At 31.9% G+C, this 26,260-nt stretch overlaps 1 protein-coding gene across 1 annotated transcript in view; it reads right to left on the reverse strand.

Moving 5' to 3' along the window:
• LOC149793225 (uncharacterized) overlaps nucleotides 1-26,260 on the reverse strand; it is an 84,559-nt gene that overhangs the window by 16,240 nt on the left and 42,059 nt on the right. The window contains exon 3 of the mRNA XM_089966326.1: nucleotides 11,492-11,577. Coding sequence (XP_089822452.1) covers nucleotides 11,492-11,565 — 74 coding nt within the window. The 5' untranslated portion in view covers nucleotides 11,566-11,577. The remainder of the gene's footprint in view (nucleotides 1-11,491; nucleotides 11,578-26,260) is intronic.

Consider the following 26,260-nt stretch of genomic DNA (forward strand, 5'->3'; position numbering starts at 1 on the left):
TCTTACAATTTTATCAAATTAAAAAAAAATCATACTTGTTCGAGGTAGCCACGTGATAATGTTCAATAAATTTATCTTTGGACATATTTTTGCATTGCTCATTTGCTATGTTTCGTACGTCAGTGGTATCAAGTCCTGAAAATAATATAAAACATCCAGTGTTTCTTCTGATAAATATGTCCACGTTATAAAATTGTTGTGCTAAGTAAACATCATTACATTTCTGGTTTATGAACAATGAGGAGTTGGACATGCCGCCATTGTTCAAAGGAATGTAGTCAAATACAATCGTCTTTTGTTCGTCAGTGTCAAGTTCGTTTACGGAATCAGATCTTCTGGTTGTATGATAACAAAATTATCTCCTCAAATACCAAGATCATCGCGAAGGTTTTCTTTCTATGTGTTTAGCAGCTTGTACTTATCCTGCTGCGGATTAAACTTGTAATTGTAGACCTTGTAGTTGAAGTTGTCGTTGAGAAGAAATTTTTTAGCAAATTTGTTTTAGCAGATACGAAATAGTTCATGACGATATATTTGAAGAACTCGGATTATACGACTCCGATGGTGAAGTCGTTGCTGAAAGCGTCAATGAAGATGTTTTCGAAATACTTGGATTATAAAACAATAATTATTCGATGTCATCAACGCCTTTGACGTTGATTTCTTTTATTTGATAGTTGCAACATAGTCTCAAAATAATCATGAAATATTTACATGCAATTAAAAAGAATAATTGTTTGTCAAACTTGAAAGACTATGAAATTAATTTTATCAAACATGGACTTGAGGCGGTTGATGATAGTGTGATTTATTACAGAAGTCTGTTGATTAAAATATTAGATTTAAATTTTGCTGAACATTGGAGTTTATGTTCTGCAGAGCTTAAATTATACTAAATTATCACTTCACGTATCTCAGTGGGCTTGATATTTCTTCTGACCTTATATAACATTTAACACACTATATTTAATAATCATCTTTTCTAAGTTACTAACACCTTTATGATACACATTTCTTATCGGAAATTTTTAGGTGATTTACATTCATTGGAGATTGTTTAACACTTGTTTGACATTTGATGGTACTCACATCATTGTGTGACTCCTTAAACCTGAAATTTTAATTGTCACGACATTCATACCATCCTGATATTCAACATTTTTATGAACCTGTAAATTGCCTTTTGACTGAGTGTCATAACCTTTGTTTTTACAAAACAGTTTTAAATGATTATCCGGAGACTGAAATAATAATTAAAAAAATGGTTTCATGAGTTTATCTTGATACATTCTCTTATTCCGCTAATTGTATTATTACCATCAAACAAGCCATCATAAAGCTGAGACATTTCAAATTTAATTTTATAGAATTGAATAGACCTAATCAATTGCACCCAGCCGTTGATAACGTCAGATGGTGCCACAGGTACAATTTACTAAATATTATTTCATCGTCATAGTCAGGCTTACTATAGTAACCGTCTGCTATTCAACACATTTTATCCACATAACAGACCGGCTTGTATCAAGTTTGACTGAAGTATAAAAGCAAGCAAAATGTTATACAATGTAACAAATAATTCAAAGCCTCTTTTATTTTAGTTAATGTTAATTGCTGTTACTAAAGTATATAGAAATCTGAGGTTTGAATTATTCTTTTTCTTTGTCGGAGCTTGTAAGATCATTTTTGTGCATATTTAATGTGGCTCATTTACTGAGGTCAAAAATATCCATTCTGCTATTATAACGTTGAGACGATGAAAACTAACAGCTTACAGGTAGTCACAGCTATGCCAAATACTGAGTATGTATTTGTTTAAATTTTAAAGTAATACAACTTTTAGAAAATGTTTTCGAATAATGCGATTAATGGTAAAATACTATCCTCTTCTTCGAAAAAAAAATATCACAAAGATACTGAAGTGTAAAATACTAGCACAGTAACTATTTGAGCTATACAATTCTTCGTCTGCTTTAAGTATTCTCATATCCTTCCTAAAAAGTGAGGATGGACTATAATGTTTTTAATTGTGTTTCATATTTTGTATTCAAGGCAAGTCCCAAAAAATGTATCTGATCCTAGACATATATCGCATCCCTACTGGAATGGAAATTTCAATACGTATTTTAGTTCTGTATGGACATTTGGAATTCAGGACTAGATTGTGCAGCATTTGTAACTGACATAACAATAAAATAACATCTGAAACAGATAAAAATAAGGAAAAGAAACATATATTTAAAATAACTTAAACGAAGGAGAGGAAATAGAAAATAAAATAAAACAGCCTTGTGCATTAGGTGAAATAACTTATACAGTTCAATCAAAAATAGAGAAACCGTTGACTAGAATACATGTTGAAATGTGAGCAAATAAAAAGTTAAATGATCATAATAAAAGGTTAGATGTTCATTATACAATATGACATAAATTCGCAAATTAACTATATGGAAATGAATAACATTTTATTTTTCGTCATGAATGCAACGGTGTTGTTGTGGTTGGTTTAAGAAATGGACTGTGCTCTAGCCATCAATATAAAAAAGCAAATTAAATGTCATTTCTTTTACTTTTTAAAACAATGTCTCTTTTTTAATGGCATCAGAACAGTAGCTGCGACTTGAAGATTTGACTTTGATCCATGACGTTTTCTGAATACCTGTTACACGTTATAAAAATCCTCAAGGCTTAGCATCTTATTGAAATAAATGAGGTCTAGAGTAAATGTATCAATTTAAGTTCAACCGACATACGACTTTAAGTCATTTTTATGATGTAAATGTAAATGAAGAAGTTGAATACATTTATGTGGAGGAATAAACTATATTTGTGAACTAGATTTCAAATGTTAATAAGTTGGAATCGTAACTAATTGGATTAAAAACAGAAGTGCGCTCAAAGACTAATTCAATTATCGACATTAAAATATTGGATGAATGTTATGATAAACCACATAGAAGTATATTGATATTTGATTTTATTATGTATCTCAAGATGGCATAATGGATAGTACACTATGTAGACCATATATATGTTATTGATTAGAAAATGGTAAAATTATTACTTCATAAAAATAAATATGTATAAATGAATACACACACACATATATAAATATAAATATATATATATATATATATATATATATATATATATATATATATATATATATATATATATATATATATATATATATATATATATATATATATATATATATATATATATATACATACATACATACATACATACATACATACATACATATTCTCGTTTTTAACAGCACCTCAATCACTTTTATAAGTTTTATAAATTCGATGTAGCTACAAAATATGTTCCAGATATTGCTATGCACGGGCATTATGCATCAAACGTGAAAAGATCAGGTTTTATCAACTTGAAATTAGATCTGATAGAAAATAGTATCGTGTGTTAGAAGGAACATAATAACATTACTTCTTCCGAAGTAACTACAAAAAAGCGAATTGTATTACAAAGCAATTTGCCCGAATGAATTCAAGAACTGGGATATGATCAAATAAAATAATAAAGATCATATCATTTAGAAGAACATGCTATACTGTTTTCTTTTGTTCGCGGAGTGTAAGTTACCTTATGGCAAAAGCATAAATTTGTATTAAATTGATTGCATGGGTAGCAGTAATGTTAGGAGCAAATGGTACTGCCTTAGAAGTATTTTCGTCTTTAATATATGTGATCCTAGTCAAACTGATGAATCAAGAGAAATGAATTAAGTAACTGTAGAAAGTATAAGTTACATAGACGTAGGGTAAATAGAATTATGCGCACAAATGAAAACTTAAGACTGCAAAATTAAGGTAATTAGTATTTAAATACTTTGTCGATGCATTTGATCAATACGCTTCTCACTTTAGAAAAACCAATTCAACCTCACTTTCATGATTATTAGCATCACTTTGGTAATGTAATTATCTGAATTATACATATCTGTGAAAAAAGCCGAGTAAGCTCGTTAAAATCTTTGATATATTTAACACGTTAAACATATAATTAAATAGTTACGATGGCAATATATTGAATGTATTTAACACAGCAGGAACAAATAGAACGCGGTGTTACTAACTTTAAGCCATCTCGCTACTGAAGTGTGCACACTTGCCAAAATTCTTAGATAATATTTACTCGTTGTGATGCCTAGATTATAAAACAGATTTGATTTTACCAGGTAGTAGACTCTTATTGCCTGTCCTAAGATTTGCAGATAATACGTCGTGAAAGAATGCTGCTTAAGGATGTAGACGTTTCTTACCGGATTGATGATATTGTTTAATCGAGTAATAGATTTTCATGCCGTTTAATGACTTGTGGTTAACGTCAAATAAAACAGAGAGGTAAAATAATTCCGAATGTCATAAAGATAACATCAAGAGCAGCTAATGTACAAAAGATTGGCACATAATCTATACAGTTTATTCGCACATAAATGTATTAAGAATACGACGCAATTCTGCGATACGGACAGATCATTTTCCACTGCATCAATTTGCCTAGCACAGGATCTGCGATCCACGACTACGATGGAAAATAAAGCAATCGATGGAAATAAGGCAATCAGAAGTGATAGGACGTGCAAACTGGAAACGATATCTTTAGTACGGTAAGGTTAGTTCTGAACCATTGGCTATAGATGTAATCGAAAGGTTAATAATGGAAATGTTGTTCTTTAAGAATTATTTGACAAAGGAGCAATTACTGATATAGCTGTCAGTACGAACTTAACAACTATTATATTTGATTAACCAAGCATGAATTTAATAGAAACTTCGATACTATGCAAAAATGTCAGAATAATTGATCCTTAGTATTTTATTCCGGCAATAAAAAAAAAATGATTACCATGGAAGGATTACCTTACATGTGTTATTCACAGTGGTGTCTATTAGATCAGAACTTTAGAGAAACATGTAAATGTTTTGAACAACAAAAAGATGCTTATTTTACTGATATAAGAATAGTGAATATTTATGTTGTTTTTGTTGTTGTGTGGTTTAACGCCATTTTTCAGCACACGATAGGCTATGCATGGCAGCCAGTTTTAAAGGTGGAGGAAGAACCCGGAAAAACCCCCGAGAAGAACCACCGACCCACGAGAAGTTACTGGCAAGCTTTCTCACATACCCACATTGGCCGAATCCTGGACTCGAACCCACGCAGATGAACGCCATTGTTTATGGTTGGATATTAGAAAGAAGCATGATAATATATAAGGATTACATCAGCAAATTAAAATATATTGTTTCTCATGCACATGTACATATTCAACACAGCGAATTAAAATATATTGACTTCACAAACCTGTTTTAAGTCGCTTTTCAGCATCTACCGTTACCAACAAAGCAATCCATACGTTTCATTAGATAATACATATAGTTAATAAATGTACCTAAATGACCATATAAATTAATCGCATGTGGCTTTACAAACTGCGGTAAAGGTTACAGTAGATTTGAATGAAACTAAGTAGGAAACCTTTTGAATTTATTGGAAGCATATATCCAACAATTTATGTGCAGCAAAATTTAAGTTAGCGTTGTTGAGAAAATTATATAATTCTAATAGATCCTATTGATAAATTGGATACAAATATTATAATTACTCGTTAGTGTATACCAATAAAATAATACTTTGTTTCTTACAGGCGATCGTGCGAATTTAGAGGATGTTAAAGAGAAAGAAAACAATTAACAAAGCTGGCATTCAGAAGTAAGCTCACTGGAACATCTTTATGTGGAAAAAATAAAACAAACGTCATGAAAGACCTTTCCGAAAAGGTTAGTCTTGTATTGGTATTTTATTCAATAGATAGAACTCTTATGGGCAATAGTGTTAATGAAAGTGATTTAGTGTCAATAGTTATTATAGATATAAAGTACGAAATATGCTTTTAATGAGGTAGGAATATCTGTTTAATTGCAAGGCATAAGGCGATTAACTACTTAATCATATAGTCATAAGTTAAAGAATTATCCATATTGACTAAATATCATTTATTATTATAAAGTGAAAAGCAACATGTTTTCATGATACTGTATGTCTCCTTATCTTATTTTCTTAAACGTGTTAACTCTTAATTGTTTTTGTTATAAAACTGTATATTTTGTTTAATATGATGGAACGCTGCTGTTTTCTACACTAATGCACAAGTAATACGTTCTGACAATTAATAACTTCATGTTCCTGCTCTATGGATTATTTGACTTGAAGCAAAATCAGATATCAGCAAAGTGTTTACCTCTAGCAGTGTAAAACAACTACACATTAGTTCGACTATCTCGTTCCTTTTGTTCTTTTTACAACTGAATACTTATTTTCATCTGCTATTGTCTCCTGTGCAAAGAAAGACATTTGAAGTTAAACACGTTTCTTCTCTTCAATCTATATTTTAATGTTAGTTCTGTTTGAAATTTTCTCTTTGATTTCCACAGCCTCCATTTTTATTCATTAACTTATAAATCTTTTTCATCATTGGTTTGATGTCTCTTAAAGATGTTTTACGTTCAACATAAACGTTAGTCCCAGGTGTTGATCGAACATAGCCGCTCTCAATGTCTTTTTAAAACCGTATTTATAGCTGTATACACAACTAAAAATTACGATAGCAAAAATGAGAAACATTTCAACACAGAAGGCTCTGTACTATTGTCAACTTCTACTAATTTGTTTGTCACTGATATATATCATCTTTGCTAGGGATAAGATTTTCTTTTAAAATAGCCATGCATATTGATTGATGCATATAAATCAACCTCTAGCCTTCAGTTGAGGTTTCTTTAGTCTAATTGTTAAATAAACGTCAACTGTTGTGTTTAATTTATATTTAGCCTGCCCATGTATAGCGAACATGAGTTGCACATGGCTACGTCATAAAATTTATTGATGCTTTTGACCTTGCTTACTCGTGATTTGCATTGGCAGTTATGTTAGGTAACGTTGACATCTTTGCTCTGATTACATATTCAATGATTAAAGCAGACCAAAACCTGTCAGCAATTATAATTCCACTAACTTATTTTCAACTTTTTATCGTGAGCTAGTCCTAGTGAAATAAAGAATGTGCTGGATCTAGTTTCATACAAATCAATCTAAATTTGTCAAAACTGTCACATACATTAAAGAAATTTTCTTTAAGTAGCATTCGTGAAGATCGCAAATAAATGTTTCCCCAAAAAGTTTATTATATATTACATGCATACATTTCTCGAGTGTTGTAGTTCAGTTTCAATACATCTTTCCTCAAGTTGTTTTGGTCCTTCGTAATATCGCTGAGTTCTTTATTTAATCTAACAGATTTATTATTGTTATGATTTATCGTAGCTTTGATTGCTAAATTGTCATTTTAGCTTGTGCTATTAGTGTTTCTTTTGGATCAAAGACATTGATGGATACATTAAACTATATTTCAAAAGTTCAATTTATTGTACATTTATTGGACATCTCTTAAAACTATTGTATATTTATGAACGTTATTTTTGAGCTTACACTGATTATCTCTATATGTGCTTATAATGTATCCTATTTTATACAGAATAAAGACAATTTTGAGCACAATAATTTTGTACAGTAATGCAGGACATATTTCATTCAGTCTAATGGGTTAAAAAAGCCTTCAGTACGCAAGGATAAGAACTTTATCTTTCTGAAATTACTGTTTTTTATCTACACTTTTTTTCCTTTTCCGAATCTGATATCTAGTTCATCAACCAGCTCTGGAAATATAATTTTGTTTCGTTTCAGTTCTTCATAGTTTCTTTTATCTTTTGTTCTGTGATACCAATATTGACAACACGCATAAAAGAATCTGGCACTGTAACTTCTTATGGACAATTTAATAGATATATCAAAGTGGACCTTTACTGATCCACAATCTCTGATTTTCTTGCAAGTATTGTCAATAAGTATATTTCAACTTTCTTTGAAAAAAAGCAATCGAATAAGGTAAAAGATGATAACTACATTCTACTTTTTCGGAATGAACCTTTATTCACTTAGAAGTCTGTTAGAACACATATACTTTTCTTATAATAATTCACTCCGTATTCTTTTTAATGTTCTTTTAAACCGAGCAGTAGGTAAGGACACTGTAATGGATATTTGATTTAATTTATATTTGATTTAATTTATTTGTTTGTTTGTTAGTTTTAATGTTTTATTCCATTACATGATATTGTAATTTAATCTTATTTACTAGATTTGACAATGTCCAGAAATTTAATTCAGTAGTAAACAACTAATAATATAAACTTTGTATATAATGCTGACCTAGTTCCTGAACGTGGTTAAGAACCAGTAAGAGTTGAAGAAAATAATCTTTCAAATTTTTGTATTCTTTCTCAGAGTAAGATTTATAAAGTGAAATCGAGGCCATACTTGGAGTACATGACAAATAACAGGTATCAATTAGGTTTTTCAAATGGAATTACCCACATCATTGCATCTATATTGCTTTGTAGCTAGATTTATTACTGATGTTTTGATAAAGAATAGTCATTAGTGCCTTAACCTCCTGTGAAGTTAACGTGTTTTATGTTGTGACCAGTTTTGGGGCTAATTATTTAATTTAATTTAATTTAATTGGATTGCAAATTTGTTTTCCATGGAAATACTAGTGCTCTAAATTTATTCTTGGACAAGGACAGTTATAGAAATTTGCACAGAATTCAAACACTGGAATATTATTTTCTGTGATTCGACAAAAAACTGATGACATATCAGTACAACGCTGACCACAACATACGTCATCACCTTCCATTTTGGATTTCATAGGGATTCGAACTCAGTTTAAATATGACTTTTTCTTACTAGGACTTCTACTTTTTAATTCTTGGATTATTCTTGGATTATTTTGGATTTGATTCGTTGAGCCGTAATTTTTTTTCTTCTCATTTTTACCTTGTTTTTTTAGGGAAAAAAATTATTTGTTAAATTTTACAAAGCATGTTGTTTTCACTTTTTCCTGTTACGGTTGGTAAGAACCTAAACACGTAACAAAGAAACTGGGTGCTCCTCTTTGGGATATATGAATTTTGGCTAAAATATTACAGAAAACGTTTGTTTTGAAAATTAAATTCCCTTTTTTAAATCCCAAGTGTTATTTTACATTTTAAAAATCTTTAGTGAAATCAGCAAGTTTTTTCAAAATCTTATCAAAAGTGGTGATCGTTTTTTCAAATCCTACCTAGGAACAGTTGGACTGTTAGGAAAAATTTAAAAATCTTCACCATGCCAGAAAATACGATCTTTCTGAAGCATAAGCTTTTTTATTGAAGCAAGAAATAAAAGATATCGTGGTCCAATATTTGTTGGAAAAGAATGGTTTGCATTGCATTTCTCTACTCATAAAATTAGTGTTCATCATTCTTTATGACTGAATACTGCGACTCTGTTTTAACGCTTTCTTTGCACTCACAAGTCAGTTTTGTTCGATGCATTCTGTAATTTTGTATCCCCTCCTTGTCGATTTTATTATATTTGCATAATTGTCTATTATGAGTGCTTAAACTTTCCATTATTTCAATACATTCAATTTGATAACATGCATATACGAGATGTGATTACATTTACATATTTAAAACTGTTTACTATTAATCGTGGTCTGCAGACTACGTCAGAAGAAAGGATTAAAGCTTTGAGAACTATGTCACTAGTTTCCGGTTTCCCAATGTAAAACAATTTGTCATACGCATTCTATATTACCAGCACATGTCGTTTTATCATTCATTTTAGGAACGGATATAAAAAATGTTTCTCAATCCTGAATATTCTGCTTTATTGTCTCTCTTTTCTAACCTTATGCTCTTCGTCTTCTAAAATTTCTTGCTTTGCAAAACATTTTAGATGAAAAACATCTTACATTGTATGATTCAAACTTTCTCACTCTTTATAGTTAGATAATCAATAGGCAACGGGTGAACGACTGTAGAATTAGTGTATCTATACATCATATCTATGATTTGTCACACATGTTCAGTATGTAAATGATTGGAATGAATTATTTTATCCATAAATAAATTGTCGTAAAATATCTGAATAATTTTGTGCCATTTTTCAGTAAAATGCAGCCATATTATAATAATTAAAATTCAATTAAATCTCTTCACCACTGAGGCTTTTTTGCTTGAAGAAGCGGAAAAGAACTTAATAGTTTCTTTCTCAAAAATTTAGTAACCTATAAGTTGAAAAATTCCTTTTCCTTATATAACTGCATTTTTTTCCATTTGTTTCAAAACCAGTTAAAGAAATATTCCAGCGCACATACACCAACGTATTGGTTGCATTATGGGTGCAGCTATTTTACGCATGGCATATATTAATGCTTATCTTTTAATAGCGCCTTTTATAGCTACACACGATCTGAATATTTAATCCACTATACATATGTGAGAGTGTGTGGTACGCACTGATGCCTGTACCACCGGCTCTGTAAAATCATTTATTTGTGATGTGTGCATGGTCGTGATGGTGAAGAAGTCGATGCTCACAGGCAAGGCGATGGGTGCTTTTTACCCGAGGATCTAAATTAGAATATCCGTAGTGTACACTAATTATTTAACATGGAATATAATGGTATTCATTCATTTTTATTTTAAAATAAATATGTTAGTCTTATCAATCCTTCTCTTGCAGCACCCAGGAATATCAATATTCTTTCTGTTTATGATAAATCAAATAAATAAAGAAATAAATAATTATATGCCATGGAAATAATGACTGAAAAGAAATCAGCATATATATATATATATATATATATATATATATATATATATATATATATATATATATATATATATATATATATATATATATATATATATATATACTGATTTCTTTTCAGTCATTATTTCCATGGCATAATCGTGGTCGATTCAAGCAAGGAAGAGTGAGTTGAGGAAGTAGTAACTACATGAACAAATAGAAGGATTGGACCTGTCGAGCTGTGTCATATCTCTTACGGTCGCATGATTTAATCAACGGGCTAATTCTATAAATGTCTCATCAGCTCGTTTTCTAGTCTTGTGTGTGTGTGTGTGTGTGTGTGTGTGTGTGTGTGTGTGTGTGTGTTTATTCTTTGAAAGAACATTTATTTCTAGTCTCTTTGTGGGTCAACCTAAACTAAATTCCACTTGTAAACTTATAAGTTTGTTCTAGTGGTTATTAATTCATTCTGGATGTGTTCCTTCTCCCATCATCCAAAAAATGACAGGTAATAGTAACACTAATTGCAAAAGTTTAAAGTTTGCTCCTAAAATGAAATGTTTTATGTCTTTTGTTTCATGATGCGTCTGTCATATTAACAGGTGTTTCCTAGTTGAATTTTCCTTTTGCTTTCAATAACTTTCCTGTTATCTAGGGCACATCTAACACACTAACTGATATTCCTTTATGTCTGAACATTTTTGCTGCTTTTGGCTAATAGATTTTAAGCTGGCAATTGAAGTGCAAGAAAACAACCCACCTTTGGATAACTTCCGCTTTCATAACTTTTTTCTCCATCACATTAACCCTCGAATTGCTATTGACGCCACCCATGGTACCTTTTATCTAGAAAGAAATTTACAACGTTCAGCTACTTCACTAAATCTATGACCAAAATATATCATATATATATATATATATATATATATATATATATATATATATATATATATATATATATATATATATATAAACATGACAGGAAACACCATATAGAGACTCTGAATACTTGAAAGAGACATATGCATATAGAGACATCCGAATACTTGATAAAAACGTTAACTGACGAAATTAATAAAATACTATTAAGTGATAAAAACATGATAGACTCACGTTTTCTATAAGAGTGAACAGGACTAACAAAACAGTGAATACGTAGACAGATGCAAAGCATATCATCTTAAATGTCATTCTTTTTAGGTTGTCAAGTACAAAATAGAACACGTGTACCGCATTGCAGGGATACCTTAATATTGTTAATTTAAGACTTAATTTTGTTCAGATAAAAACATAATCATAAGGTTTCAGAGATGTAATTCATATTTACAAGCTGTTTTCAGTTTTTGAAGTTTATTTGATTTAGTTGTTTAAATTAGTACCTGTAAATACAAAGTGCGCATTAATACGTTTTGGACTGAATAATTATTTTGGAATTATAGTGTATTCATTAAATGACCTGTTGGATTGTATTATCAGATTACGCCAAGATTGTTAATACATCGCCACATTCCAAGCCATATGCACATTAGCACATCAAAAATACAGGCACGTCATCACATTCTTTATTGCATCTTATTTTGAAAGCTATTGGAATTTTTGTTGAAGCTTTCTACATTTGGACCTGTTATTAAACTTTTAGGTTTATCTGTGATTTAATTCACCCTCATGAAAGTTCTATTTTCTGTTTGTTTTCTAGAGATATAAATTATTTGCTAAATATTACTAGAATTGTTGATTTCTGTTCTTTTCTCTTGCTTTTTTAAGACCAGAGTCGAATCATATATACTTATTTGAATCTTTTCTACTCTCGTCTCTCCGATTTAATAAAAAATTATTACTGTATCAGCAATCATTTACATACGATCATGAGCAATACTTTTAATTGCTGACTTGCGCCCTGAAAGACAATTTTGTTTTCCTTTATGAACGTGTCTCAGACGCGATTTAGTTAGCATTATTTCTCCAAATAAAATTCCACTACCAAAGGTATACTTCATTCACCTTAAATGTCGCTAGTGTGTTCCTCTAACGACCTATGGCTGAGAAACAGTTTGTTCAAAGAGTGAAATAAAAACCACACAAGCTCTTGTTCAATAATTTGCAACTTGCTTTAAACTCATTTTTACACGCTTGCTAATTTTGATTCAAATCATAGAAAACGGAATAAAATGTTAAGGTTTCAATCAACCATATAAGAATATAGGTAACTTCACGAAAACGATTATTCACTGCAGACTTTAGAAATATATTTGGGAAAGATTCATATGAATGAGAAAAGCTCTCAAAAGGAAGGAGGTAAAACAAAAGCAAGGACAAACTAATATTTGAGCTCAGCATTATGAGCATAGTTCAAAGAATATGCATTACTTAATAGTTGCTGTATATTTTCTTGGGCATGGGTTTTATGTATTCAAACAAACGTGTTTAATCGTGTTGCATTTGACAAACCACTTCCAAAAGAAGCCATTTTAAACATGTATGCCAAAAGATAAGTGAAATCCTTTACAGAAATGCTGGAATTCATATATAATTTTCAGCAAATGTTGACAGCGAGACTATCACCATAATTGAAACTTTTTACAATGAAGCCATAACATGATGCTTAAGATGTCAACTAATTCGTAAGCAAAGCTAGACAGTGAAGACATCGTATTGATTATTCCGATTTCCATGAGTCGGATTACAATTGATGATCGAATAACATTAGGAATACCACAACGGAAATTATGAAAATAAGTAAACAGCCTGTGCCAAAAATGAGCCGTAGTGACCTTAAAGATAATTTTAGTTCTCTGATAAAAAGTAAATTTATAAAGCGAATAGATCAATGTGTCAAGGTTACCTATACATGCATCTAAATGGGAGACACAATGATAAGTAAACCACCATTGTATAAGCAATTATCAATTGTAGGTTGTTGAAGATAAATTATATTAAGAAATATTTGCTCAAAGAGACTGAATAGTAACAGATGTGTTAAAAGAAAATGCAGAATCAACAGTTGTTAAACTGGGTTTAGGTTATCAAGGTAACTTCATCATGTATTATAAATATTGGAGCTTTATTTGCGCTGGTTGCAAAGTTAATATAGTACACATTATAGTTTCAAAAAGCATATTGAAGTTGCTACATCTGTCATGATTAAGTAAGACAGTATTGATGACACGGTCGATAAATGAATAAGTAATAACGAAATAAGTCGTGACGAATATAATATGATAGCTTCCATATAAAACACCGTAAAGGGTTATAAAAACCAAGAATAGGACAGCAACAATTAAAATAATGCTTACACAAGTTTGCTGATGTATCATGTTAGACAGTGTCAGAGAAATAATTGTTTTCATCTTGCTGGTATAAATTAGTTTCCTTGTCTATTGATAAAGTTACAAAATTTGACCGCGTGAAATCAGAAGTAAATGTTAGACTAAGTGTTTCTCATTGAAGTTATGTGTGCCTCTCTGCATTGACACATTGATAACTTTCAGATTTCGATTTTAACAAAGACTAACATTGCTGACAAATTAAAGTAGCGTATCATATGTTAAAGAGATGGAGTGCATCTTTAAGGAAAATAGTGCACTAAATGATTTGATTATGTTACAAGACTTTAAGAAAACAAAATTACACAATGTTGTTCAGCATCTACTAAATGATGATGTTCACAGTTGTAAATGATGCAAAATTTCCGTTCTGATCTTCTCTCTATATAGAGGAAATGTATTATATGCGTACATGTTTTTACTTGATATCATGCATCTAGTACTTATCAAACAGAAACATTGTCTTAGTTGATTAGGACCAGACAAATCAGAGTACGCACACAGAGGAGCATGCTGCATGACTATATCATCTTCATTAACATCTCTGGGGTTGATAAAGCCTTTGATATCTATACTAGATATCAAAGGTTAATAAAACGTTTGATCGTTTCATCATGTGTTTTGCCTCAGCAGTATAACAGGCGCAGGTATAGCTAATTGTGATATCCCATTGTTATCAAAACTTAGCATCTTCTCCAAATTATTTGGTATAGAAATATAGATGAAAAATATGCCGCATTAAATGGAACAATCAGGAGGGACGTAGATCTGAACAATGACAGCTCCCTATAGAATGGGGATTCTTAAATAGGCTCGATGCGTCACCATGAAAATTCTAAGAGTCTACTGTTCGGAAGGAACCCATTTGCCATTTGTTGTGACCCAAATCGGTGATAGAGATTAGCCTGATAGTTGAGATGCTGCAAAATGCTACTTCTATGGTCACAGCTTTGTCCAGACGAGTGATCAAGAACAGCCCCATCTCTTCAGTCGGGTTTTCAGTCCAAACTTCAGGGCTATATTCAAAGCATTCTGTTTAACTGATGATTAGAGAAACATGCATTGTTCATTGAGCCACTTATGGAGTTAAAGAAACGGAAATAATTTCTCGATATTGAATTAAATGAGGAGAATCAAAAGCCAGCCTATCATCTTTCGTTATCTCTAAGGCACTTAGGGGCTTGGCTGCAGATTCAAAGGTTGCAAAAGACCTTAGAGCCACTAAATTGATTAAAGAATGGAGCAGAAAAGCTCATGACGTTGATCTGCTTTGCTCAAAGCGATTAATAGACATACATGTTACGGAATTCCACAATAATCTGTTAACATCACCCATTAGATTAGTGCGGTCTAAACTTTGATGGTTCCAGTGGGACTGAGATGACAGAAAGTTTAATCTCTCATAAGTCTCTTAAGTAAAACGAATCAACATTTGATTCTTACAAATAATTTCATTCTGCTTTTCTACTGCACTACTTTACCTATATCGATAAAAGGCGAGTTCTTCATTAGCTCATCTGACCGTATCATTTGCAACCCTTTGTGTTACTTTGACTGAAAAAAATATAGACAACACGAAGAAGGCTGCAAGAGGAAAGCAGCCTGCACCAGATGTGGATATGAGTGTCAAGATGGTTCGTCCTACTTCCTTGATGATACAAGGTTTGTTGAAATCCTAAGTCATCTCAGCGGAGGAAAAGATAAAAACATTTCCTCAAATTCGATCTGTACCAATACAAAAATTATCTGGCTAAAGGGTGAGACCACGTTTACAGCTTCACACCACCTAAATCTGCCTTTGTTTGAAAATTGGCAGTGAAGCAGAAAGGGCAATCTACTCATCCACCAGTATGACAAATATGAAACCAAACGTAAACCGTCTAAAGACAGGAAAAATTCATACAAAAAAAAAAAGAAAAAGAAAAACAACACAGCAAACCACTGGAATCGGTGGGCGTAATAACAGATCTGGCCCATCCTAGGAACAGCAGAACCATAGAGCCATACTAAATACATGCTTAAAACGTAATAAATATAGAAATAAGTAATCTGCTAGATTTCTGAAAGGATCTGACAACCATATTAAGTGCTAAATATGGAGATTTTAGACACTGGATATCCGACTAATGTCTTGCCAGGGACAACTCTCAGAAACTTTCACCACCTCCATAAATATGAGCTTATGTTTCAATTGGCGAAGTTAACGGTCACTATATACATTAGAGCCGTTAATATATCAATACAAAAGGAAGTAGTTAGAGGGTTCCTTCAAAGACAATCTTTGCCATTTAACTGGTAAATTGTACACCTACCCGCATCTATTATATGATCTTAAATGTTGGTAGACCTGGCCATCTGAAGTTTGCCTTCTTAACTAGATATTTGTGACAGACACTACACGATATGTTATTTACAATAGTAAAGGGCTAGATAAAGGAAGGCATTTAATAAGGTAGATTAGTAAACATTTAAATCACTCTGCAAATCAAATTTGATAGCAGATATTATCCATACCATAGTAGATAAAATACTCTTTTGACTAACATACTGCCGGATCATGTTGGAGATCCAACATTAAGGCATCTTTGATTCATAAACGTATCACCAAACTATGGTTTGATGATTACTTTAATGAACCTAGCACAAGCGGGAAAACGTCCGTCAACATTTCAGCTCCAGTTCAACATCATAAATCTAAATAAATGCTCTACCATTAGAGACAGCAACAGGAACAAATTTGAGACATTGCATCTCTAACTTAAATGGAATATGGTAGGAAAACTCTCTGACAAAAATAAACATTGCTGTATCAAGCTCTTAAATAAATCTGATGAAATAGACGCTACATTGCAAGTACGTTCAAATACATTAGCCGAAATATTCCGCACAAACTCCTCTCAAGGCAACTAATTTTTGAAGACTTCCGCCGTATTCCCTGCATAAAAGATTGGTTCCTTTACTTTTCAGATCCGTCGATAATATACACTATCAACTTCTGAAAAACGATTTAAAACAGTTAATACGCAGCTTAAAAGCTTTGCTTCAAGACAATATGGGAAATTGACAACTTCGATCGTCTCATGTGAGAAGCAGTTGTGTTACCAGTACTTAGCCCTGAAAAAGATCATACCAACGCTTCCAAATACCGTCCCATATGACTTACAAGCTGTATTTGCAAACTCTTGGAACGATTGATAAATGATAGACTCATCTGTTACACTGAGTTTACCAAACTTCTGTCAGACCATCGATGTGGATTCGGACACCAGACAAGCATAGGCGGATATCAGACGATTTTTAGCTTTCTATAAGAAAGAATATATAGCAGTCGTTGTTTATGACTTTGATAAGGCTTGTCACACCACGTGGATGTACTGCATAAGGAATAACATATTTCGCCTATCTTAGAAATTTCAGAGTTATTGTAGATACTACCCTGTAGGAACAACATCATCGGGTAGCGTGTGTACCTAGGGACAGCACATTGTTAGCCAGCCGCTATTGCCAACGTCAGAATTAACAATATAGTTAAATGCCTTAATACTATTATGTGTTATTTACAGTTAGAAGTGAGCAAATGAAAAAGTTTCAAATTGTGACGATCTCTACATTCATCTTAATTCAAACAATGTGCAATATAACCTCTCTCTAAAATGTTTTGAATGCAGAGCCTCCTATTGCGATAAAAACCAAACGCCGGTTACTTATAAAACATTGCTACAAATTACTTTACAAATTTTGCATCATTCAGAGTTATAAGTATCCTGATTGAATGAATTTAAGTGTATCTAGCAGATGTAGCTTAATTTCTGAACGAAATACCACGTGTGGGTGGTATTAGATGCTCATATAAAAGGATTGTTGGATATTTTTAAAACTGAAACAATACCTCAAACATTAACTGATATTTACGGACTTTACAATTCTCCCTAACGTTTTGTTGAAAATAGGATTCAAATAAGACCCCAAAAGGGCATGATGAAATTAAAATTAAGAAATCATTCTCATGCACAAGTGTTATCAACTTTCATATCCTCCCCAATACAAGTTTTCGCGTTTCTCGTAGATCGTAACAACTAATATATACTTTCCTCGTCTGATATTAAAATGATCTGTTTTTAAACGTTCCAGCGCTAACAAGCACGAAATACTATCCAGAAGAAAACATAGTTTTGATAATTAGATTGCAGCATAAACGAGGCCCTTTTAAGTCAGGATGTAAGATGAAAATGCAAAGGCATTAAATGTTTGTTGCTCATAAAATCAGCACAACAAATACCAAATCTTTCCTATAGAATGACTACATAAGGTTTAATGACTCGAGGGACAACAAATAATGGCCTAGCATTTACAGGAAATAAGTATCTTTCTAAGTTATTATTCGATCGTAATCTGGGTTTAGATATGACAATGCTATCGAAAAGTACTAAATATAAGCTTCCGAATTTGATACAAAATGTTTAAAGATATTCTACTACTTCAATCAGAACATGAGAGAGCAAGGCTGATGATACATAAACAACTTGAGCAATACTTTTTCGAAAAATACTAAGTTTCATACTTTATTAATGTTAGGTTACTGTTTTATTTCTTGCATCATTATACACTTGGTCTTGTAATAGAACACTGTTGTTTTTATTTGTATAGTTTACATTTATGACTTGTTACAGCTCCAAAGACAATATCTTGATTCAAGTATAATATACACTTTGTAGTATAGTCTATGGTTTTATGGATAAAGTTAAGACTGTAAAAATCTCTATCTTGCTAAAATGAAAAATAAAAAACTACTATTGCAGATGCTAATGCAACATAATTTAACAGAATAACAGAAAACACATTTGTGATAATTCAACAATGTAAATGCATTCACAGCTTATGGTTTTAAATATGTAATTGAAATTAGCAAATACATTAGTTGTGTGGTGCATATCTTGAAAAATCTAAGGCTGGTAATCAAGCTTGTAGCTGATGCAAGCCCGATATCACGCACGTAAATTCATTTGCTATGCACCTTGCTTCTTAGGTTTTGCACGAGATTACATCTTGCTACAAACATAGTTTGTTATTATAATTATTATTCTGATGTTTTATTATCCTTCGCATACTGCGACAATAAGAAAAGTGCCATCATGGGTTGATCGGTTATTCCAATTATATACACAATAATTCGTCACTGAGTTGTGCAATTTGTAATTTATTTGAAACTTCAAAAGGATACAAGCACATTTAATTGTATATTTCTTATCCTAATGTCTTTCCTTAAACTTGTATTAGTTCTGCCGTTTGAGTTAGGCATTTGAGTGAGATCCAGATCTTGCAGGACTAGGGACCATTGATATTTGTTTTCAGATCCTGACACCATGATTGGAGGTATTCTCAGTCTTTCTCCACAACCATTACTAATTATAGCATTACTTTACCAGTGCTTGACCTGTCCATTCAGGGCATCACAGTGTGGAATTCACGATTATCAGCAGTTTAAATATCTTTTAATAGTTGTAAATTAATTTGCAAATAAGTATGATACTCGTTTGGTATCCAATGACTTCATATCAAAACAATGGCAAGCAATAGTTATGAAATTTCGTCAATTTTGGAACTGTTACATTCTTTCCAAAACTTCTAATATTCTACTTATTGTGCATATGAAGGATATATTTATTCAAGATGCAAGTATTAAGAGATTAGAAATATCACTCTAATATTTGATCTGGAAGTAGTTGTCTCTTGCTAACAGAGCAGCAAACTTGGTAGCTATTTTGGCCAAAGATTTTACGATTTTACGATTGTTTGTGTCTGTTACAAATACAATATTTTAAAATCTGCTATTAAATTAAACCGGTCTTTACAAATGAAATTATGATGTCAAAGAATGTTATTACTGAGATGAATGATGATGGTAAGCCCTTGTTTTTCGACCTTACATTTGTCTCCTATAATATTCATTACCATTCTGCTTAGTTCGATGCCTGGTTGGATAACTTGTGCTCTGTCGGAAAGCACGGCGAGGTACCTGCATTCAAGGTTCATTACCATGCCTTAATGTTGCTATTGATAGAAAAAAAATGTCTTCTCTTCAACAATATAAGTGGAATATCTCTGGTGAGCATTTTCGTTTAACTATGCAGAAACCTAGATGTATTCATAAGCAATAATTTCATGCATATATAATATTATCTACCCATTGCTCAATTGCAAAATTCAATAGTTAACAGTGCAGTTTTAATTTCATTTATAAGGCTGAGAAACCTCAGATTTAATTAAGGATTCTTTCATGGAAATTCACCAAATACAAAATTGAAATTGCAATTAAGATGCAAAATATTTCATGACAATCATGTGGATTCCAAAGTCTGCCTGAAAACTATATGACACTCAAAATATATTCCGTTTTAGCTTTGGGGATTTATTTTTACAAAAATCTATTATTTCACGCAAGAAGCATGCGATTGATATATGTTTCCAATATCCATTTATTGAGTGAATAGACGTACATATCTTGATCATAGGGGTCTGCGTTTTAAGCTCAATAACATGGGATTAGATTTTGAACAAATATTTAGACATTGTTCTTATTTTCATGAGTATTTAGAAATATATTAAAATTGAATAAAATCGGCCTTTGCATGTGAAATAGTGTTTTGTTTTGGGAAATACACCTTGACATGCCTGAGCAATATACATAGAGACAAATACAAACAAACTTCAATACTTTAATATTCTGACATATATCGACAGTTCGAAAACATTAAAAAGGTACCACTTATCATCTCTTCAACAGCTTAAAGGGAAAGTCCATGCTCGATACATTCTTTTCATAGTTTGGGAATCCAGATACATTCACACCTAATAATTGTGTGCATTTAAATTAGGTAAGCAAATAAATTAGGTATTGTTGACATCTCATCTGATAATGTAACATATGTCCTGTTACGGCAACTATCGTCAGATTTGGAAAAAAACTACTGTCGTACAAAAATGAATACAATAATTTGCCATAGTGTGGTTTCAATTTATTTGAACCTTTATACGGATGCAAACAAATCTTAATAGCGTGGTTGTAATTATGTTATCACATGCTGATGGTTCACTTCTCCATATTCGAAGACATAATGGTATTTGTTTCACACTCTAGCACAGTGATTGGAACAATCCTCAGCTTTTATTGAAACGGATATCTAACTCAGATATATACTAATCATTCTCAATATAAAATATTGTGGTTCGTACGTTCAGGATGAGCCTTGGTAAGGCCCTAGATCTGGTACTTTATGGCGAGTATAATACATGTTTCTCTCTAAGGCAAAATATTGCATATAGCACGATTCCCAGCAGTTTAAAATCTAACAATAATAGGAAATGAACATAAAAGTGAGTTGATGACACTCACTTGATCCTAAAGTGTGTATGTCATTGTCCCATTGATAACAAAACGTTTCATATTCTACCTGACTTGCACATAGGTTATGTAATTACTCCAGATTCATTGTTTGAGCAAATAAAAATACCAGATTTAATTCATAGTTATTTTTTAATAATACTAGATAAACAGAAATGTCTGATATATTACCTAAGTGACATTTTCTTCATCTCTTTAAGATATTATTACACCAAATGAGGCTAAAGTCTAATTCCTGAGAATTTCATTATTAGTTTTCTAGCCCTTTACCCGTAGATCTAATCACTAGTGCTAGATGTTTGTTGTAGTCATTATAAAGTACCATTTAAGTCTGAACAGAGAATGAGTTATTAATTGACATCAGTGTTTTGGTTTATATGTAAGATAATGTATCACATTAGTGTGTATTGCATTGTTCTGCACACAAATTCCATTCAATTTATTATAATGGTACTATTTTCAGAATATGCAATGTATAATATGCTGATTGTTTACTTTGTTCTGTTCCAATAATTGCTATACATAAGTAAGGTAGTCTTGGTGTATTTGAACATGTAAGAAATGCATAGGAGTACACTAAAATGCTTTCCAGAGGAAATACATATGAGGTGCCTAATCTATAATAGCTGATCCTTATACATATAACTGAAACTCCTTTGCAAGTATTAGTTAGCCACATATATTTTAAAGTAATAAAGCATTACAATAAAAAAGGAAACATTAGTGCTGAAATTGACTGAAAAGACATTCTAGAACAGTTAAGTGATCATATTATAATTTTCCGCCCTCTTGAAAGAAGGGATTATAACGCATAGAAAAGTGAAATGCGTGATACCTGAAGACGCAAGAAAATTACATTGAAATAATATTTGAAGGCAAGAACCGAATTTAGAAAATTAAACATGTGACTCAAATTCTCTTATGAATCAAACGAGAGGTCACATGAATAAGAACAGCACCATGGCAAAGATTATATTGACCTGACGCTTTTACCTTGGAGGAAAGCAGCCATAAAGTTAAAAGCACGACGCCGTACCTACCCTTCTAGAGAAAAGAAACTATTAAGAAACGATTCATTGAGACCATTTAATCACACCACTATCTGCAACTCCTCATTCGTTATTAGCGTTTCCACAAATGTTAAAAACCCCGGCTGAGGTCATAACAAGACTTTAAAAAGTAGTATTAGCAACTGCATTGCTTGGGGCTCTGTATTAAAAGATTAGTGTTAGGTGTCAGGGTAATGTGACTTCGTAGGATACGATGCTACATATCTGCGGCATGATACCCCAATGCTAGACATTACTATAAAACTGCCAATAGGCAAACATCGTAACGATATAACTACATTTTTTAATGCGATATTAGAAATCTAAATCACACACACTTATATTAAATATAGTAAAATAATATTCAAAAATCGGCGATAAATATAAAGTGAAAAGAGGCAAATCAAATTTCGTTGATCAGATAGTATTTGATACAGGTGTGGAGAAACTTCATCGCATCCAGAAAGCAATAGGAAAATTTTTATGAAAGATGCAAATTAAACGTTAATCTCAGAATGTCAAGTGCTGAAATATTAGATAAATTTAAATGAGATGGAAAGGCACGTGAAAAAATGAAATTGATTAATTTCGTATTTTCACAGGCACATGAGACTAGACGTATGTTTGGCTGAGTTTTGTAGGTTTAACGCCATTTTTCAGCATTTCGTATCCTACACGAGGCAGGTAGTATATTTGGTTGAGGAAGAACCAGGGAAAATCCCCGGAATAACCACCGAACAACTGGATTCTAGTTGCAAATTTTCTCCCAAGTCAATGCTGGCCGAGCGGACAGAAGTGAAATCTGAGTGATATCTAAAGGAAACACCAGAGACTATTCGGCTGCCCTGGCCACCATAAACGAGGGCTTAGCAAAGAGGCAAATCCATACACCATCTTATGAGAAGTATAACTTATAAAGAAAATATAACACGATGATAATTGAAAGAAAGGATCATAAATATTGAGGGACGTGCAAACTGCATTAATCTAGGTAAAAAATTGGCACTGGAGCAGCACAGTTAATAAAACACATAATATATCCTATGCCATCTTTATCCTTTTCATTTTCAGTCAGACGCTGAAATCAATCAAAGGTTCGCGAAAAGAAAAATCATAACCAAATACTGCGATACCAAAGCATGAGTTTAGTACAGTTTTTCCTTCCAGGATTTGTCTAGTTAAGATTAGCAAGAGAGTTGAAAACAAACCAGGATGCAATAAGTCATAATTGACATTGCGTCATGTACTCATTATGTTTTGTTCCAAATTGTTCATGACTAAGGTGCATTTAAGATGAGGTTTTCGAAGTAGACATTGTGTAAGTCTTAATTCTATGATCTTTCGTTTTTCGATGACATACACCTTATTTCAGCTTATTGTAGTTAACATTTGCAACTCCTGTCATAAATTTAGAATTGCATGATCGTGTGCTGCTCTTTCAGAGGACTTGTATTGGACACATCTGTGACAAAATTCGCGCCACAAATAGTTTAATTAATAGAAGATAAAAAAACAGTTTTGTCTAGGTATATGCAGGTTTAGCGCATGTTCTAAAGTCCTTATTCTTTATACCTTGTTTGAGATTATTTATAGGAAGGTATGTTCTGAGGAGACAGGATATTTTAAAGAACAAAAACTGTGAAATAGTGCTATTTATCTCCATTGTCTCCAGTTCTAGCGAAAATATAACATGAAAAAAGACTTTATCTCACCCGTTGAATATACATGTATCAGTACCCGATCTCCTCAGTTGCTGTTAGCTTCAGTATATATATATATATATATATATATATATATATATATATATATATATATATATATATATATATATATTCATTATTATGAGATAATACGTACAAAAGGAAAACGGTGATCAATATGAAGTGAAAATATTCATGGCAACGCTTAGCTGATTAAGTAATTATTACATATTAACGTCGCAGAAAATTACAAGAAAGAAAGGACAGGAAATTCATGATATCCAGAGAGAGAGAGATATATAGGGGGACTGAGACAAATACATAGATAGAGAGAGAGAGAGTGAGTACAGTAAATTGATAAAGATGGTAAAATAAACAAATGTAAAAAGATAAGTGATGAAATATAAGCTGAATTTCAAATTTAGATGGTGAGATGAATTGCTCAAAATTAAATTAAATCACATTCATTTATTTAGTATGTCATCGCATTTATTTGTACAAATGTGGAATAGAAGTCTAAAAAGAAAAGCATGCCAATAAATGTAGCAATCCGAATGAGGAATCTTGGCAAAACGTGCGCAAGATGAGAATCTAAATATTAGGTAATATAAGCATGTCATTGAACTTGAGTACGAAATGTTGAATATGATCAGTATTTTGGTGAAAACTATATCATGTAGATTTCGCAAAGTTTAAATGAATTGAAAAAAAGAATAATTTGAGCCAAAAGGCATCGGTGAAACTGTGCCGTGTATGATTACTATTCCTTCGATTGATGAATGCAGTGTTAATAAATGGCCTAAAAGTGTTGTAGAAGTAGTAGTAGTAGAGTAAGTTGCTGTGTACCACATAGTAGCCTAAGGGGCCATGATATATTTTCGGTTTGGAAACAAACGTCGAGATATCAGGGTTACTTCAGTGCATTCTGTGGATACAGACATCTAATGCAATTTTCAAAAACCAATACGTTAATGTTTGGCCAAATTACTACACTGTGTAGTAAAGTCGTGAAATCACGCTTATTTTTTATAAAAAAACTTTTCGAAGAGGAAATTATTAAAAGAATGAAAATGAGATATTGTGTGGCTTAATTTGACAAGAATTCCCTCGTAAGTACCAACTCTAAAACTCCAGTCGCTAGATTTGCCCCTTTTGTATTACGTGGTAACTGTTGCGACAGTAATACCATAAAAATCGTTTGAGGTTATAACCAACTAATGCATACAATTTACCCACACACAGGTTTCGTTGGAAGAATTTTGCCCATTTATTTCCTGTTAAATATTATCTTCCAATCATCGACCTTCATTCTATGAAATACGGTAATTTTACAATACCACCCAACATAAGCAAATGTTTATACAAAAGGGCTGCGGTTTCAGTGGGAGTGTCAAAAATGTAAAGTACATCTTAGAATTCACTCTTTCTTCTTCAAAGACGTCAAATTTCATTATGCTCGAGAAACTCAGAGGTCCCTTTCTGTGTTAGTGAAATCTTATGTTAAAAAGTTTATCGATTATGAAATAGATGTTTCCTTAAGCATTTGCATTATAGCAAAACAGCAAAGATAATTATGATAAATAAAACTGCCAAGTTAAAGAAGCAGTATACGACACAGAGCAGTTAGTCATTATGTAACTTCGTTTCGCGGCCTGGTTCTGACGGGAAGGATATATCAGGTTTAACAACGTAAGGACAAAAATGCAATATTGTTATCACAATGTTAGCATAATAACTGTACATTTTCAAGTGTAGACATTTATAATTGCCATAACTTTTCAAAACTGAAAGTTGTTATTCAAAAGTCGTGCTCGAATTAAGGATAGACGTCTTATTAATTAATTGGGCTACCTTGAAACTTAATTGCACGCCACTTTAATAAGCAATCACTGGATATCTGGTTTTAAAATCCAGGGTGACAAAAACTAATTTCAAATTTTAATTTTAGTTTTAAAATGTCGACAGACATATTTTTTTTCTCTAAAGTTTTAATGAAATATATCCAAACTAATTAAATACATGGGCGATAAAGTGTTTTTGCACATCTTATTTAGG

Source organism: Sinohyriopsis cumingii, chromosome 8, assembly GCF_028554795.1.
Source record: "Sinohyriopsis cumingii isolate HCF-2022 chromosome 8, ASM2855479v2, whole genome shotgun sequence".
Taxonomy (NCBI): domain Eukaryota; kingdom Metazoa; phylum Mollusca; class Bivalvia; order Unionida; family Unionidae; genus Sinohyriopsis; species Sinohyriopsis cumingii.